General features: G+C 33.3%; 1 protein-coding gene across 9 annotated transcripts in view; it reads left to right on the top strand.

Annotated features, from left to right (window-relative positions):
- Window positions 1-18,446, top strand: part of NEK1 (NIMA related kinase 1) — a 229,388-nt gene extending 210,942 nt beyond the window's left edge. For all 9 annotated transcript variants that reach the window (XM_038573569.1, XM_038573571.1, XM_038573575.1 and 6 more), the window contains one exon: window positions 17,168-18,446. In XM_038573569.1, coding sequence (XP_038429497.1) covers window positions 17,168-17,181 — 14 coding nt within the window. In that variant the 3' untranslated portion in view covers window positions 17,182-18,446. The remainder of the gene's footprint in view (window positions 1-17,167) is intronic.
- The last annotated feature ends 732 nt before the right edge of the window (window positions 18,447-19,178 follow it).

The following is a 19,178-nucleotide window of genomic DNA, read 5'->3' as shown; positions in this document are numbered from 1 at the left end:
GTCATTAGCAACAAATAATGGATTGAATATAAGCTAGTAATTATATTAATATGTTCTTAATTATGGTTTTCTTTGGTTCACCTAATAATTAAGATTATCACAAACAGGCAAAAACAGAATAATGTTTCATATTTATGGTGGTGCTGTGAAGCCTATTAAAAAAAACTTAAAGGAGCTCCTTTCTAATTTTTTGTTTAACCATAGTTGACACACAATGTTACATTAGTTTCAGTTGTACAAAATAGGGACTTGACAAATTTATACTTTATGCTATGCTCACCACAAATATAGCTACTGTTACCATACAATGCTTTACAATATTGTTAATTATATTCCTTACACTATGCCTTTTCTTTCCATGATTTGTTCATTGAACTAGAAGCCTGTATCCCCCACTCCTATTCACCCATTTTGCCTGTCCTCTCAACTCCTTCTCCTCTGACAACCATCAGTTTGTTCTCTGTATTTATAAGTCTGATTCTGCTTTTTGTTTCTACATATGAGTGAAATTGTTTTTCTCAGTCTGACTTATTTTACCTAGCAAAATACCTCTACATCCATCTATGCTGTCACAAAGGACACACTCTCATCCTTTTTTATGGCCTGTGTGATATTCCAGCGTGTGTGTGTGTGTGCGCGCGCACGCACACATACCAACCACATCATATCCATTCATATATGGATGAACACTTAAGTTGCTTCTTGGCTATTAATTAATAATGCTGCAATAAACATAGAGGGGCATATATCTTTTAGAATTAGTGCTTTCATTTTCTTTGGGTAAACACCCGATAGTGGAATTGTTAGATCATTATGGTATTTCTATTTGTAAGTTTTTAAGGAGCTTCCATTACTGTTTTCCACAGTTTATTTTCTAAGAAGAGTGTATGAGGTCCTTTTACTCCACATCCTCACCAACACTTGTTAATTCTTATCTTTTTGATACTAACCATTCTGACTTATGTAAGGTTATATCCCATTATGGTTTTTATTTGCATTTCTCTGAGGATTAGTGACATTGAGCATCTTTTCATATGCCTGTCAGCCATCTATATGTCTTTGTGTAAAAAGGTCTATTTGGGTTCTCTGCCCATTTTTTAAATTAGATTGTTTGGGTTTTTTTGGTGTGGGATTGTGTAAGTTGTTTATATATTTTGGGTATTAACCCTTTACCAGGTATATAACTTGAAAATATCTTCTCCCATTCAGTAGGTTGCCTTTTTATTTTGTTGATGGTGCCCTTTATTGTGCAAAAGCTTTTTATTTTAATGGAGTCCCAACGGTTCATTTTTGCTTTTGTTTCCCTTGTCTGAAGAGACAATTCTGGCAAGATGGTACTATGGCTGATACCAGAGAAATTAGTAGGTTTTCTTTTTTTTTTTTTTTTTAAGAGTTTATTTATTTATAGAGACAGAAAGGCAGAGACACAGGCAGAGGGAGAAGCAGGCCCCATGCAGAGAGCCCAATACGGGACTCGATCCAGGGTCTCCAGGATCACGCCCTGGGCTGCAGGCGGCACTAAACCGCTGTGCCACTGGGGCTGCCCAGTCGGTTTTCTTCTAGATTTTTATGGTTTCCAGTCTCAAATTAGGGTCTTTAATTTTTGCTGTTAGGTGTTAGGACATGGTCCAGTTTCATTCTTTTATAAAGTGTAGCCGGCCAATTTTCCCACCAGCATTTATTGAAGAGACTTTTTCCCCATTGTATATTCTTGCCTCCATTTTCAAAGATTAATTTACCATATAATTAAAAGTTTATTTCTGGGCTCTCAGTTTTCTTCCATTGATTTATATGTCTATTTTTGTGCCAGTATCATATGGTTTTGATTACTACAACTTTGTAGTATATCTTGAAATCTGGGATTATGATACCCAGCTTTGTTTTTCTTAAGATTCCTATGGTTATTTGGGTTCTTTTGTGGTTGCATACAAATTTGAGTATTCTAGTTTTATGAAAAATGCTCTTGGTATTTTGATAGGGATTGCATTGAATTTGTAGATTGCTTTGAGTAATACAGACATTTTGACAATATTAATTCTTCTAATCCATGAGCATGGAGTAGCTTTCCATTTGTTTGTGTCAGCTTCAATTTCTTTCATCGGTGTTTTACAGTTTTCAGAATACAAGTCTGACACCTCTAGGTTTATTCCTATGTATTTTATTCTTTTTGGTACAATTGTAAATGGAGTTGTTTTCTTAAATTCTCTTTCTGCTACATCATTATTCATGTATACAAATGCTACTGATTTCAGGGTATTAATTTTGTATCAAGACTTTATTGAATTATTTATTTTGTATAGTAGGTTTTTGGTGGAGCCTTCAGGGTTTTCTTTGTATACTCTCATGTCATTTGCAAATAGTGACAGTTTAACTTCTTTACCAATTTGAATGCCTGTTATACCTCTTATTTATTTTTCTTATCTGATTATTGTGGCTAGAACTTTGAGTATTATTTTGAATAATAATGGCAAGAGTGAACATAACTTTTCTGATTTTGGAAGAAAAGCTCCCAGTTTTTCACAATTGAATATGATGTTAGCTATGGGTTTTTCATATATGGTCTGTATTATGTTGAGGTATGTTCCCTCTAAACCTATTTTGAGAATTTTTTATCATGAATGAATGTTGAATTTTATAAAATAGTTTTTCTGCATCTATTGATGATCATATGATTTTTATCCTTTGTTTTGGTAATGTAGCATATCACATTGATTGATTTGTGAATATTGAGCTATCCTTGCATCTCTGGAATAAATCACACTTGATCATGGTAAATGATCCTTTGAATGTACTGTTGAATGCAGTTAGCTAATATTTTGTTGAGAATTTTTACATCTGTGTTCATCAGGGATATTGGCCTGTGGTTTTTTTTCATTTTGTGATATCTTTGTCTAGTTTTGGTGTAAGGGTAATGCTAGCCTTGTAGAATGTATTTGGAAGCTTTCCTTTTTCTTCTATTTTTGAAATAGTTTGAAGAGAATAGGTATTCTTTAAATGTTTGGTAGAATTCACCTGTGAATCCATCTGGTTCTGGACTTTTTTTTTTTTTTTTTATCAATTCAATTTATTTATTAGTAATCTGTTCAGATTTTCTATTTATTCCTTATTCAGTTTCAGAAAATTATATGTTTCTAGGGATTATCCATTTCGTCTAGTTGTCTAATTTGTTGGCATATAATTTTTCAAACCATTCTCCTATAATCCTTTGTATTTCTGTGTTGTCAGTTGTTGCTTCTCATTCTTTTCTGGTTTTATTAATTTGGGTCCTTTCTCGTTTTTCTTAGGGAGTCTCACTAAGAGTTTATCAATTTTGTTGATCTTTACAAAGAACCAGCTCTTGGTTTCATGGATTTTTTTCCCTGTTGTATTTTAAGTCTCTTAAAAAAGAATTTATTATCTTCCTTCTACTCACCTTGGGCTTTGTTCTTTTTCTGGTACTTTTAGGTGTAAGGTTAAATTGTTTAACTTAAGCTTTTTCTTGTTTCTTGACATAGGCTTCTGTCGCTTTATTTTCCTCTTTAGAACTGCTTTTGCTGTGTCCCAGAGATTTTGGACCATTGTGTTTTCATTTTCATTTGTCTCTTTGTATTTTTTGGTTTCTTCTTTGTTTCATTAACCCATTGTTTGTTTAGTATCATGGTGTTTAGTCTCCATGTGTTTGGTTTTTTTCCAGTTTTTATCTTGTGATTTATTTCTAGTTTCATACTCTTGTGGGTCAGAAAAAATGCTTGCTATGATTTCAGTTTTTATAAATTTACTAAGGGTTGTTTTGTGGTCAGATATGATCTATTCTGGGGAATGTTCCTTGTGCACTTGAAAAGAATGTGTATTCTGTTGTTTTGAGATGGAATGTTCTGTATATCTGTTATGGCCACCTGATTTAATGTGTCATTCAAAGATACTCTTTACTTTGGATTTCCTGCCTGGATGATCTAGCCATTGATGTAAGTGGAGAGTTAACGTCTCCTACTACTATATTACCAACAGCTTCTCTGTGTTCACTGATATTTGCATTATGTATTTAAGGTGCTCCAGTATTGGGTACCTAGATGTTTACTATTGTTATATCCTCTTGTTGGATTGATCCCTTATGTAATTGATCCCCATTATGTAAATGCCCTTTTTGTCTCTTGTTGCAGTCTTTATTTTTTTTTATTTTTATTTTTTGCAGTCTTTGTTTTGAAGTCCATTTTGTCTAATATGAAGTATTGCTACCAAAGCCTTTTTCCCCCCTGCTTCCATTTGCTTGATAAATGTTTTTCCATCCTTTTACTTTCAGTCTATATGTGTCTTTAGATCTGAGGTAAATCTCATGTAGGCAGCATATAGATGAGTTGTGGGGTTTTTTGGTCCATTCCATCATCCTGTATCTTTTGATTAGACCATTTAAGTTACTTGCATTTAAAGTAATTAATTGATATTGATGTACTTATTGCCATTCTGTTGTTTTCTGATTATTTTTGTAGTTCTCTGTTCCCTTCTCTGGCTCTCTTTTTTTGTGATTGATGAATTTCTATGTTTCGCCTTTTTTTCTCTTTATTTTTTGTGTATCCATTACAGGTTTTGGGTTTGTGGTTACCATAAGGATCATATATAACATCCTCAGTATATAGCAGTCTATATTAATTTGATGGTAATTTAATTTCAAACACATTCTTAAAAAACTTTTTCCCCACTTCTCCACATTTTATGTACATGCTGTCATATTGTATGTCTTTTTCATTATTTTCTTATGTCTAATTATAGCTATTTCTTTTTAACTTGAAGAATTGCCTTTAACATTTCTTATAAAGCTGGTTTAGTAGTAATAAATTCCTTTATCTTTTTTTTTTTTTTTTTTTTTTTTTTTTTTTTTTTGTCTAGGAAACTCTCTCTTTCCCTCAAATATGAAGCATAATCTTGCCAGGTAGAGTTTTCTTTGTTGTAGGTTGTTTCCTTTCAGCACTTTGAATATATTATGCTACATTCTCTCTGGCTTGCAAAGTTTCTGCTGATAAATCAACTGGGAACCTTACTGGTTTTCCCGTGTAGGTAACTTTTTTGTTTCTCTCTTGCTGCCATTAAAATTCTTTTTTTCATCCTTGACCTTTGACAATTCAAGTATTATGTGTTCTGGTGTGGACCTCCTTGAACTCCCTGTGCTTCTTGGACCTGAATGTCTATTTCGTTTCCCAGGTTAGGGAAGTTTTTAGCTATTATTTCTTCACATAAGTTTTCTACCTCTCTCTCTTTCTTTTTCTTTTTCTTCTTCTCCTTCTCCTTCTCCTCTTCTTTCTTTTTTCTTCTTTCTTCTTTCTTCTGGGACCCCTATCAAATGACTGTTTGCTTGATGTTATCTAAGAGATGCCTAAATCTATCCTCATTTTTAAAAAAAATTTTTTTTCTCTCTTTGCTGTTCAGCTTGGGTGCTTGCCATTACCCTGTCTTACTGATTACTGGTATGTTTTTCTGCATCAACTAATCTGTTGATTCTTAAGCGATCTGTTTTCCTTTAAAGAAGTATTAAAGGACTATAACATCACTTTGAGGGGAAAATGTCAGAACCTATATATCAAAATAAATAATAGTTTCTTCAAAGTAAGGTTATGAATTTATTCTAATGAAGATGCTCCACTACACAAAATATCTTGGAACTTTTGGAATTTCTCTCACAGCTTATATACAGGTTCTTTTGATGGTCTGTCTTTGTATGAGTCTTTATTCTGGGTACATTTCATTTTTTTGGACAAGTTTAAAGTTTCTTGAAGTCAAGTTTAGTGAATGAATGGGAATCAAGATAAATAATTTGTGGTCTTTTAGTTTTAAGGTATCTTACAATGAATTAATGAGCCTAATTTTTAAAGTGAATTTGTAAACTGAATCAAGAATTCTGTTCTAGAATATCTGCCGAAATTAATCTGATTACTTTAAAGGTATGATTTGTATGCTAAAGTGATTTGAGGATTTGAAATATTTAAAATGTTGCTTAATTTTAGCAATATAAATTTCCGTAAGTTTTATTTATATTCTATCTTGTCAAAAGTTTAACATTTCACTTAAAAATATATACAGTACAAGGTAAAATTAAGTTTAAAAAAATGCTTGGGAAAGTCAGCATATCAGGCAAATGAGCATAAGTAATGATTATAAGCCAAGAATGAGGTGAGAATACAAAGTTAATATTCAAAAGGTCTCTACATTTTGGGAGAATAGGTCATAAATTTGGTGCTTATCTTTCTAGCAAAACAGGAAACCTAATTAATTACATGAGTCACTGCTCTTGAGACAAAACATGTCACTCAGAAGACAGCTATTTTTGGTATTAAAACAGAGGAACAATTTTCCCATGATTCTTAAAAGGAGGACACAATCATATAGTGTCCCTCAAATTTTAATAACATATGGATCCCTTTAAAGGGGAAAATTGTTTTTAGACTTGAAGAATCTAAGTCCATAGGCTTCAGTAAAAAACTCAAGTCTTAGTCTTTCAAAATATGTCAGTTGTAAATTATGACTATAAAACAGATGTTTTTCCTCTAAATTTTGAAATACTATATTTGTTTTCAAAATTAATATATAAAATATAAACATTGGTACTTGAGTATTTTTTACTTTATTGAGATCTTAAACTGTTTTATAAAACAGTGCTATTATGGACTAAAAATTATCTTCAGTAAATTTTACAATATTTGGATTTCACAGGCGTCTTTCTTATAATATGACGTGGTGTAATTTAATGGCATGAAGCCAGAGAATGACTCCACTTAAGTAAACCTATGAAGAATACCAAACTAGTTATATTCATATTCAGACTGTTTATCCTTTGGGCAGTTCTCCATAAGTATTATTTCAATCCTGCTTTTTGTAAGTAATTAACAATGTGCTTGGAATTAACAATATTTGCTTGACAAATACTTGGAAAACCTTTAGTTGGTATTGCTCTTTAAGTAGGGAACTGTAAGAGTTAACTGAGCCACGAGGAAAAAGCCACATGTTTTTGGCTTCAAAAGAATACATGCCTACAAGAAGGCTACCTCTCCTACAAAAATCAGGCTAGGCTTATATAGTCCTCAAGAAGTGATAATGAGGAGAGGCTTTAACATTGCAGCATAGGAAGATCCTAAGCTTACCTCCTCCTGCAGTCACAACAAATGCACAACTGCATATAGAATAATTCCTTCTGAAGGGTACCTAGAAAGTGGATGAATGAAGCTGCCATAACAAAGGACAGCACTGAGATAGATAGAAGAGGAAGAAATATGATCTCACTACAGAAAAAAACCCACACCCCAGGCACAGCACTTCATGGTCAGGAGGGATCTCAAAGGTACAGAACTTTTCCCCGAGTAATGATTGATTTGAGCTCCACATCAGGCACCCCAGCCCTTAGATCCTGCATAGGAGATACAAGTTCCCCAAACACCTGCCTTTGGAAGTCAGCATAGAGCTATAGAAAAGGAAAACCTATGCTTGAAAGACCTTGAATGCAGACTGATTCAACCCAGAAATTAGCACAAAACATGAGATAAAAAGCACATAAACCATAAATGAAGAACGCTTACTGATCTTGAAGCAACTGCTGGATCTTCCCAGGGACAGAGACACTGACAGCATCCATTTTTACTACCTTGTTCTGCCATGCTGATCCTAGGACTGGCAGGAGCCATTATGGAACCCTTCCTATAGACAGCTAACGCCAGGGTTTCATGCACCATTCAGAGCTCTGTGCAGCCGTGCATCTCAGCTGGGCCTCACTGCTATGTGGGCCAGAGACAAACCCCTCCCACCAGTGTATCCACAGCAGTAAGGTCTCACCACAACAGGAGGATACATGCAGCCCACACAGGGCCTCCTTGGAAGCAGGGGTGGGTGGAGGCTTGGGTGGGGATGGGGGATTGTGCTTCTGGGCTGCACAGAATATCTCCTACATAAAGCTTTCCTTCAGACTAAGAAGTATACCTAAACACCTAATACATAGAATCAGATAGGCAAAATGAGGAGTTGGGGGACTATGTCCCAACAAAAGAATAAGACAAAAACCTCAGAAAAAGAACTGAAAAAAATGAACATAAACAATCTATCTGATAAAGAGTACAGCATAATAGTCATAAAAATGCTGACTGAACTTGAGGGAAGAATGGATGAACACAATGAGAATTTCAAGAAAGAGACAGAAACTAAAAGTACCAATCAGAGAGAAAGAATACATTAACAAAAATGAAAAACATGCTAGAGAGAATAAATAGCAGAGTAGATGATACTCAGAACAGATCAGTGAACTATAAGACAGGGTATTAGAAATCACCCAAACTGAACAGCAAGAAGAAAAGGAAAATAGTTTAAGGAACCTCTACAACAACATCAAGCACTGTAATATTGCATTATAGGGGACTCAGAAGGAGAGAGAGAGGGTCAGAAAATTTATTGGAAGGAATAATAGCCAAAAACAGCCCTAGCCTGGGGAAACACATCTAGATCCAGGAAACACAGAGAGTCCCAAACAAGATCACAAAGAGATCCACACCAAGATACATAATAATTAAAATGTCAAAAATGAGAAATAAGGAGAAAATATTTAAAGAAGCAAGAGAAAGAAGTTACCATTAGGGGAACCTCATAGACTATCAGGTGATTTTTCAGCAGAAACTCTATAGGCCAGTAGAGAGTTGCAGGACATATTCAAAGTGCTAAAAGGAAAAAAATTAACAACCAGAAATACTGTAACAGAGAATTAGTATTCAGAATTGAAGGGGAGATATAAAGTTTCCCAGACAAACTAAATCAGACACTACTAAATCAGCTTTACAAAGAAATATATTTTTTAAAGATTTTATTTATTCATGAGAGACATAGGCAGAGGGAGAAACAGGCTCCCTATAGAAGCCTGATGCGGGACTCCATCCCAGGACCCTGGGATCACAACCTGAGCCAAATGCAGATGCTTAACCATGAGCCACCCAGGTGCCCCCCAAAGAAATATTAAAGGGTCTTTTTTAAGCAGAAAAGAAAAGGTAGGCCATAACTAGGAATAAGAAATTATATAGGGATCCCTGGGTGGCGCAGCGGTTTAGCGCCTGCCTTTGGCCCAGGGCGTGATCCTGGAGACTCGGGATCGAATCCCACATCGGGCTCCCAGTGCATGGAGCCTGCTTCTCCCTCTGCCTGTGTCTCTGCCTCTCTCTCTCTCTCTCTCTCTCTCTCTCTGTGTGACTATCATAAATAAATAAAAAATTAAAAAAAAATAAGAAATTATATAAAAGAAAAATATCACATGGATAGAGGCAAACATATAGAAAAGGTAGCTAATCAGTGACTTAGCTAGTTTGAGAATTAAGACAAAATTAATAAAATCAGCTAAATTTGTAATTACTTATGGGATACACTAAAGAAAAAGGTGTAAAATAAAATATGACATAAAAAGCTTAAACATGATGTAGGGGGAATAAAAATGTAGTGCTTTTATAATACATTCAAAATTAAATACCCACCAATTTAAAATAGACTGACATATACATAAGTTATTATATATGAACCTCACAGTAACCACAAACCAAAAACCTGTAATACATACACCAAAAAATAGAGAAGTCACCAAACTTAACTCTAAGGAAAATTATCAAATCAAAGAGAAGAGAGCAGGAGAAGAAAGGAACAAAGAAGAACTACAGAAACAAGAAAAGAACAAAATGATAATAAACATTTACCTATATATAATTGCTTTAAATGTAAGTAGACTAAATTCTCCACTCAAAAGACATAGGGTGGCTAAATGTATATTAAAAAAAAAAAAAATTCCCATCTGTATGCTGTCTACCAGAGACTCACTTCAGATCTTAAGACACACACAGACTGAAGGTGAAGGGATAGAAAAAGATACTACAAATAGAAATGAAAAGAAAGTTGAGGTAGTAGTACTTTTCAAATTAAATAGATTTTAAAACAAAGACTATAAGAAGAGACAAAGAAGGGCCCTACATAATGATAAAGGGATCCATCAAACAAGAAGGTAACAACACTTGTAAATATGTATGCACCTAGCATAAGAGCACTGAAATACATAAAGCAAATATTAGCATGCAAAAGGAAAAATTGGCACTAGTACAATAATAGTAGGTACTTTTAAGATCCCACTTATGTCAATGGTTAGATAATCCAGACAGAAAATTAATAATGAAATACTGACTCTTGAACAACATACTAGACCAGATGGATTTCATAGATACGTACAGAACATTCTATCCAAAAACAGAACATTTTTCTCAAGTCCACATGAACATTCTCCAGAATAGATCATATGTTAGAACACAGAAAGTCTCAGTAAATTTAAGAATATTGAAATCATATCAAACAACTTTTTCTAATCATAGTGGTATGAAACTGGAAACCAATTACAAGAAGGAAACTGGAAAAAAACATACTTGTGGAGACGCCAACATGTTACTAAACCAATGGATCAATGAAGAAGTGATAGAGGAAATCAGAAAATACCTTGAGACAAATGAAAAAAAAAAAACCATAATGCTCTAAAATCTATAGGAGGTAGCAAAAGCAATTAAAAAAGGAGGGTTATAGCAATACATGCCCATTTCAAGAAACAAGAAAAAGTTTAAATAAACAATCTAACCTTATACCTAAAGGAACTAGAAAAAGAAGAACAAATAAAGCCCAGTGTTAGTAGAGGAAAGAAATAATAAACATCACACAGAGGAAATAAAATAGAGACTAAACAATAGAAAAGATTAATGAAACTAAGAGTTGGTTATTTGAAGAGATAAAGTTGATAAATCTTTTAGCAAGACTCATCAAGAAAAAAAGAGAACTCAAAATCAGAAATGAAAGAGAAGTTACAATCAATACCACAGAAATACAAAGGATCATAAAAGACTATTACAAACAGCTAGGCAGATTCACAGGTAAACCAGGCAAATTCACAGGTAATTCTACCAAACGTTTTTTTTTTAGAAGTTAGTATCTATCATTCTTAAACTATTCCAGATTATTGAAGAGGGAAGAATGAGTCCAAGCTCTTTCTATGAGGCCAGCATTACCCTGAGACCTAAATCAGAGAAAGACACTACAAAAAAATGAAAGAAAATTATAGGCCAGTATCCCTGGTGAACATAGAGGCAAATCCTTAACAAAACATTAGGAAATTAATTCAACAATACATTAAAAGGATCATAGACCATGATCAAGTGGGCTTTTTTCTGAGGATGCAAGAATGGTATAGTATTCACAAATCAGTCAACATTATATACCACATTAACAAAACAGAGTATAAAGTATAAAAATCATGCTTATCTCAGATGCATTGAAAGCACTTGATAAAATTCAATATCCATTTATAATATAAACTCAACAAAATGGGTATAGAGGGTAGATACTCCAATATAATAAAGGCCATGTATAATAAACCCACAGTAAACATCATATTTAGTGGTGAAAAGTCGAAAGCTTTTTCCTGTAAGATGAGGAACAAAACAAGGATGGCCACTCTCACCATTTTTATTCAATATAGTTAGTATTGGAAGTCCTAACCACAGCAGTTGGACAAGGAAAGAAAATAAAAGGCATCCAAACTAGAAAGAAAGAAGTAAAACTAATTTTTCCCAGACGAAAGGATCCTATTTAGGGAGAACTTTCAAGCCTCCACCCAAAAACTATTAGAACTAATAAATGAATTCAGGAAAGTTGCACAATACAAAAATCAATATACAGAAATCTAATGTGTTTCTCTCTCTCTCTCCCCCTTAGTTTCAAGTTTTTATTTAAATTCTCGTTAGTTAACATATAGTGTAATGTTTCAAGAGTAGAATTTAGTGATTGAACACTTACTTATAACACCCATTGCTCATCACAAGTTCTCTCCTTAATATCATCACCCATTTAACCCATCCCCCCCCACATCCCCTCCAGCAACCATCAGTTCTCTATAGTTAAGAGTTTTATGGTTTGCCTCTCTTTCTTTTCCCCCTTTGTTCATCTGTATCATTTCTTAAATTCCACATATGAGTAAAATCATATGGAATTTGTATTTTGGTGACTTATTTCATTTAGCATAATACACCTAACTCCTCTACATCATTGCAAATGGCAAGATTTCATCTTTTTTTTTTTTTTAAAGATTTTATTTATTCACAAGAGACATGGGGGTGGGGGAGGGGGCAGGCAGAGACATAGGCAGAGGGAGGAGAAGCAGGCTCCATGCAGGGAGCGCAACAGAGGACTTGATCCTGGGACTCCAGGGATCACTACCCGAGCTAAAGGCAGACACTCAACCACTGAGCCATCCAGGCATCCCTATCTTTTATTTTTTTTATTTTTTTATGGCTGAGTAATATTACTGGAAGTCCTAGCTTCAGCAGTCAGACAACAAAAAGGAATAAAAGGCATCCAAGCTGGGAATGAGGTCAGACTTTCACTGTTTGCAGATGACATGATACTCTATATAGAAAATCTGAAAGATTCCACCAAAAAATTGCTAGAACTGATACATGAATTCAGTAAAATCACGGAATACAAAGTCAACATACAGAAATCTGTTGCATATCTCTACACCAATTGTGAAGCAGCAGAAAGAGAAATCAAGGAATCAATCCCATTTACAATTGCACCAAAAAACATGAGATACCTAAAAATAAAGCTAATCAAATGGTAAAAGATCTGTACACTGAAAACTATAAAACACTTATGAAAGAAATTGAAGATGTTGTGTTTCTATGTACTAATACCCAAACTAGCAGAGAAATTAAGAAAACAATCCCATTTATAATTGCATCAAAAAAGAGTAAAATACCTAGGAATAAATTTAACCAATGAGGTGAAAGATCATACTTTGGGAAAAAAAATAAGACATTTATGAAAAAAATTGATGGAAAAAAGTTGACATAAATGGAAAGATACACTGTTCAAAATCAGTTGGAAGAATTAGTATGTTAAGAAAAAATCTGTATTATCCAAAGCAATCTACAGATTCAGTGCAATCCCTATCAAAATAATCCTAAAATTTATATGGAATCACAAAAGACCTTGAATACCCAAAGAAGTCTAAAGAATGAAGAACAAAGAGGTATCACACTCCTTGATGTTAAACTATCCTACAGAGCTACAGTAATCAAAACTAGCATAAAAACAGGCACATATTACCAATGGAACAGAACAGAGAGTCCAGAAATAAACCCATGCTTATATGTTCAATTAATCTACAACAAAGGAGGCAAGAAATTACAAGGAAAAAACAGTCTCTTCTCTAAATAATGTTGGGAAAACTGGACAGTTACATGTAAAAGAATGAGACTGGACCACTTTCTTACACCATATATAAAAATATACTTAAGATGGATTAAAGACTTAAATAAGACCTGAAGCCATAAAACTCTGAGAATAAAACATAGACAATAAGCTCTTTGATATTGGTCTTAGCAATACTTTTTTGGATCTGTCTCCTTTGGCTAGGACAACAAAAGCAAAAAATATACAAAGGGTACCACATCAAACTAAAAAGCTTTTGCACAGCAAAGGAAATCATCAACCAAATAAAATGCAACTACTGAATGAGAGAAGATATTTAAAAAGACATATTCATTAAGGGATTAACATTTGAAATACATAAAGAACTCATAAAACTCAATTTAAAAAATCGATTTAAAAAAGTCTGAGGACCTGAATAGACACTTTTCCAAAGACATAAAGATACCCAAAGGAATATGTAAAGATGCTCCACATCACTAATCATCAGGAAAATACAAGTCAAAACCACGATGAGATATCCTACACTTGTCATAAAGGCTGTTCTCAAAAACACCAGGAAATAGCAATTGTTGGCAAGGAGGTAGAGAAAAGGGAACTCTTGTGCACTGTTGGTGGGAATGTAAATTGATGCATCCATAATGGAAAACAGTATGGAGGTTCCTCAAAATATTAAAAATTGAACTGCCATATAATCCAGCAATTCCATCTCTAGGTATTTATCCAAAGAAAACGAAAATACTAATTTTCAGTAAGACATATGACTGGCTCAGTCAGTAAAGTATGCTACTCTTGATCTCAGGGTTATAGATTCAAGCCCCATTATGGGTGTAGAGACTACTTAAAAATAAAAAATAAAATACTAATTCAAAAAGACATCCGCACTCATATGTTCATTGCAGTAATATATATAGTAGCCAAAATATGGAAGCAACCTAAATGTCCATAAATAGATAAATGGATAAAGATGATGTGGCAAGTATACACAGTGGAATACTACTCAGCCATCAGAAAGAGTGAATTCTTGCTATTTGCAACAACATGCATGGACCTAGAGGGTATTATGAAATAAATCAGAGAAAGATGAATGCTATATGTCTTTACTTATACGTGGAACCTGAAGAAATAAAAGAAAAATAAAAGAAACAGAACATTAACAAAAAAAAAAAAAAAAACAGACACACAGATACAGAGAACAAACTGGTGGGTTGCCAGAGGGCAGGGAAGGTGGGGGGATGGATGGAATAAGGGAAGGGATTAAGAGGTACAATCTTCCAGTTACAAAGGTGACAAGGGATATAATGTACAGCATAGGGAATATAGTGTATTGTAACAGCTTTATACAGTGACAGAAGGTAACTAGACATGGTGGTGACCATTTTGTAGTGTGTATAAATATAAAATCAGTATGTTGTACACTTGATACTAATACAGGATTATGTATCTGTTAGTATTCAATCTAAAAAAAGAAAAAGCAGTATCAGAATTTCATACAAATTTTGTATCACACAAATAAAAAAGAGAATGAGGACCCTAATGTTATGTATCATAAAGCCTATCAGTAATTCCTTTAGCCTAGAAAGAGTGTAAAGCAGTTAAAGTCAAATGCTTACCCTGGAAACCTTTTAAAAAATATCTTACTGAAACCCCTAAAACATTACAACTTATTAATATGTAAATATTACATATATTAATATATAAACTCACTAAACTGGTTGTAAAATGTATATGGAACTATATGAATAAATATGTTTTGTATTGTTAATCCTAAAACAGTTAAATATTAGACAGTGATTGGATTTAGAATAACTGTTCCAAAATCATTCTTATTGGAAATACTTAGACCTTAGATCTAGTTGTCTTATAGATTGTTCTCTTAGGCCACATTAGGAGATAATAATTAAACCATGTCATCTGCATATGTTACTTACAGACTTTTATTTTCTGTTTTAGGGGAGGGGGAGATTAATGAAGGGAGAGGACAGATAAATTATATCTAGTTCACCCAAAAGTGATATCGGTTCATTAAGAAATCAGTTAAAAAGAAGATTGTCCTAAATACATTTCTGTTTTATTTTATGGAAAATGATCTGAGTCCTCAAAAGATGGCTTCCTTTCTTCAGCTGCCCAATACTGTTAGAGTATAGGTTTGGTAAGCATCTACAATGGCAGCTATTGGTAAATTAATGCCATTTAGTCCATAGCTAAGTACTATCCAGAGTCAGAAGTCAAATAGAACTAATAAAATCTGTAAATTAGTTTATATTATTCCTAAAAAAATTCCTCCACAAGAAAAGGATTATAACTGTGGTCAATAGTAGAATGGCAAAGGCCACCAAGTCCTCATATAGAAGAATATTAATCTTGGCAGTCCACACTTGCAGACCTTCCTTCCACATTTATTTTAGATAGAATGTTGTGCTCTGCTTATGTAATGAAGTTCCCTATAGCGGTTAAGTGAACTAAATTTTCATCTATCAATATGGATAAGCCCCACAAATGTGATGACTGGAATAAGTAGAACAGATTACCATTAATATAATGTTTAAAAGCAATTTTATTTAGGTGTGCATATATGCAATAAAAGTTAAAAACCATGAGAGGAAAAGATACACATCAGTTTAGGATACTGATAATGTCCTTGGGCAAAAAGAAAGGACAATAAAATTGGGAAAGTGTACTTTCTCTCTGTAATGTGTTTTTCTTAATAAATAACCCAAATCGGTATAGCCAAGAATCAACTTTTATTAATTCTAGGTATTGGTACATGTGTCTTCATTAATTTTCTCTCTGTACTTTTCTATTTGCAACATTTTGAAATTGTTAAAAATAATTATAGTACAGAGTGATAAGTATAACATTGGAAGCAATAAAATAAGTGTTGCATGGGGATCCCTGGGTGGCTTGGCGGTTTGGCGCCTGCCTTTGGCCCAGGGCGCAATCCTGGAGTCCCGGGATCGAGTCCCACTTCGGGCTCCCTGCATGGAGCCTGCTTCTCCCTCTGCCTGTGTCTCTGCCTCTCTCTCCCCCTATGTCTATCATGAATAAATAAATAAAATATTAAAAAAATAAGTGTTGCATAATGTACTGATCCCCAATATTGGAAGAAATAAAAGGGGTGACAGGGTAATTCTTCCTAGAGGAGAGGACATCAGAGTTAGATTTTGAAAAATCAATAGGAATTTATCACAAAATCAGTATGTATACTTTAACATAGAAGCATGCAAAATGTATTAGGGGAACTATAACCAAGTCAGTGTTACTAAAGCATATATCCTAGGGACAGTTGGAAAAGATAAGTAATGAAAGTAGCTAAGACTAGAAATATTTTAAAGGTAAGATCATGAAAGGACTTGCAATCCACATAAGGAACATAGATTCTATTCTCAGGTAGTGGGGACGTGTAGTGGAGAGTTGTAAGCAGTGCAGGGACATGACTTGACATTTGGATGGTTAATTTATTTATACCTTATCCTGTGCAGCCACTGAAACTGACATGGAGTATATCCATGATTTCTTCTTTTTCAACATATTGTGAAATTTTCATCATAAAAGTTGAAAGAACTTTACAATTATCACCCACATACCCAGCAGCTAGATTCTGCCATTAACATTTTATAATCTTGCTTTATCACTTGTTTATTCTTCCATACATTATGTGCTTGAATGAGGAAATACGCAATTTAAGAAGATTTGCATAGAATTATTAACATTGGTCATCTTTGGCTTATAGGTGATTTTTGTTTTGCACTTTATTCTTCATTGTACTGTTTAAATATTTTATACTGAGTGTGTGATATTAAATAATATTAAATAACTATACTTAAAGCTACGTTAAAGCTGTTTTCCTATAGTGTGTAAAAGAATGAATTTTTTACTAAGTAGATACATACAGTTTGATTTGCGATGAAGTGAACTAATTTCCTTTTCTTTTCCACAGATAATGATGAATAATCGTCAGAATATTCTTTAATTCTCAACTATATGAAAGCATTTATGTTTGGCTCATCAGAAAAACAAGCTGCAGTGGGAAATATAGCAATTTTCTACAAATTATCAGATTTAAGATGGGCATGCTGATTGCATGAAAAAGATGGAGAAACATGCCATTTTTCAATTAAGATTCTAGTATTTTATCTATTTTATTTTGTTCATTTTCTATAGTAAACTCCCACAGAATATATACTTTATTAAATTATCCAACCAAAGCATAAGAGACATTGATCCAGAACTGGACTTAATGGTTCTAAAAAAGATTTACCAATGCAAGAAGGTAACTTTTACTTTGAGCAAATGTCTTTAGGTTAAGAAAATTACTTAAGTTACGAAACACTTGCCTATTTTCAACTAAGTATTAAATTTTTCATTTAAGTATTTAAGCATGACCTTTTCTTCCTGTGTACATGTTTTCGTAGCCAGCAATTTGGTATTAAATAATCTTGTCAAGGGCTCTATTTAAATCCTAACATTTTGAAGATGGAATTTTTAGCTTAAGGTTTATATTCTCTGTCCTTTCTCAACGAGTGTGTCTCCTGAACTAGCTCAGTGGAACAGGCTGTAGAAATCAGTCTTATAAATCATTAAAAAATGTGATTATAGAAAAATAGCAAAATTGTATTTCCTGGTATTTAAAAAGTTCATTAATTACTTGTTTCTTTTTATTTTTTTATTTTTTTTTTCTTGTTTCTTTTTAAGGACTAGAATCAGGAATATTATATGGAAAAATCAGTCTATAAATTATAACATTGACATAGCATATATCACAGAGTTGCCCCTTTTTGTTTTTAACTGCCTCTCATGTATATTCTTCCAGGGCAATATGGAAAAAGGAATTTTTTTTAATTTTGACATTGTGACAGTTTGGATAACTAGTATTCCAAGGGGGAAAATGTTTGCCTCTTTTATTTCCATTATGATCAGTAAAATGATGGTCACACAGCTTCAGTTGGAATAGGCCAGGTATTACCTGGTTTCACTGCAGATATCTAAAGTCCAGGTGCTTCTAGTAATAACAGCATAATTTTTGAAGCCCAGAGGTACATAGCAGGCTGATTGACATAATCTATAATTTGAACAGCAAAATCTTATCTTGCAGCACTATCAGTACTATGCTGAATTTATTATGTATATTACTTCTAACATCCAAAAGTAAATACTTGATTTTTATATGTTTATTTTATGATATTACTATTAAATTTTTATTCTCTACCTGAAGTACACTATTAGTTGTCTTTTATTTATTTGCACTTTTCTTAATAGAATGCTTTTACAATGAGCTGAGAATACTTTTGCTTGTTTGATCTGATGATTTCCGTTACTTTTTTTTCCAAGGAAGAATTTGAATTCCATACTTAAATCCTCTACAATCCTGAAAAATAGGAATGATTTTTTTAGGGAATTATTATTTTAGCCTATTACAAGTATTAGAAAAGCAACAAAGGATATAATACAGTAGAAAAATTGTTTAACCATATTTCAAAAGATGTCATTTATATATACAAGAATAGGGATGACAAATAGGATTTGTGCCATCTTCCAGTCAATTGGTAGTGACTCTGGATTGTTATTATGGAAAGATTGTGCCAGTGGAAAGAGGACTATTATTCTTTAATAAGGTTTGTTATAGGTGTTGGAGGTGAAATGGGGAAGCACCTATAGATTGATGAAAATGTTAGAGCTAGTAAGGGCTATGAGAATAATTTAGTATTACTTCCATTTAATAGACAAAGACATTTGAATTGTAACATGAATGAAGTCACTTATAAAAGATCAGAGTCAGACTAGTTCCAGGTCTAACACTGTGCTTTTAGCAGCACATTGGTTTTTTTAAATTTATTTCCTCTGGAGAGTGAAAAAGAATAGATTCAATAGGAAAAAGTATAATTAACATTAATGTATTAAGAATTCAGCAAAGATTTTCTGTTCCTAGGAATAACACACTATTGTAATTA

Source organism: Canis lupus, chromosome 25, assembly GCF_011100685.1.
Source record: "Canis lupus familiaris isolate Mischka breed German Shepherd chromosome 25, alternate assembly UU_Cfam_GSD_1.0, whole genome shotgun sequence".
NCBI lineage: Eukaryota > Metazoa > Chordata > Mammalia > Carnivora > Canidae > Canis > Canis lupus.
The sequence above is the reverse complement of the archived record's forward strand: the minus strand, read 5'-3'. Positions and strand labels throughout refer to the sequence as shown.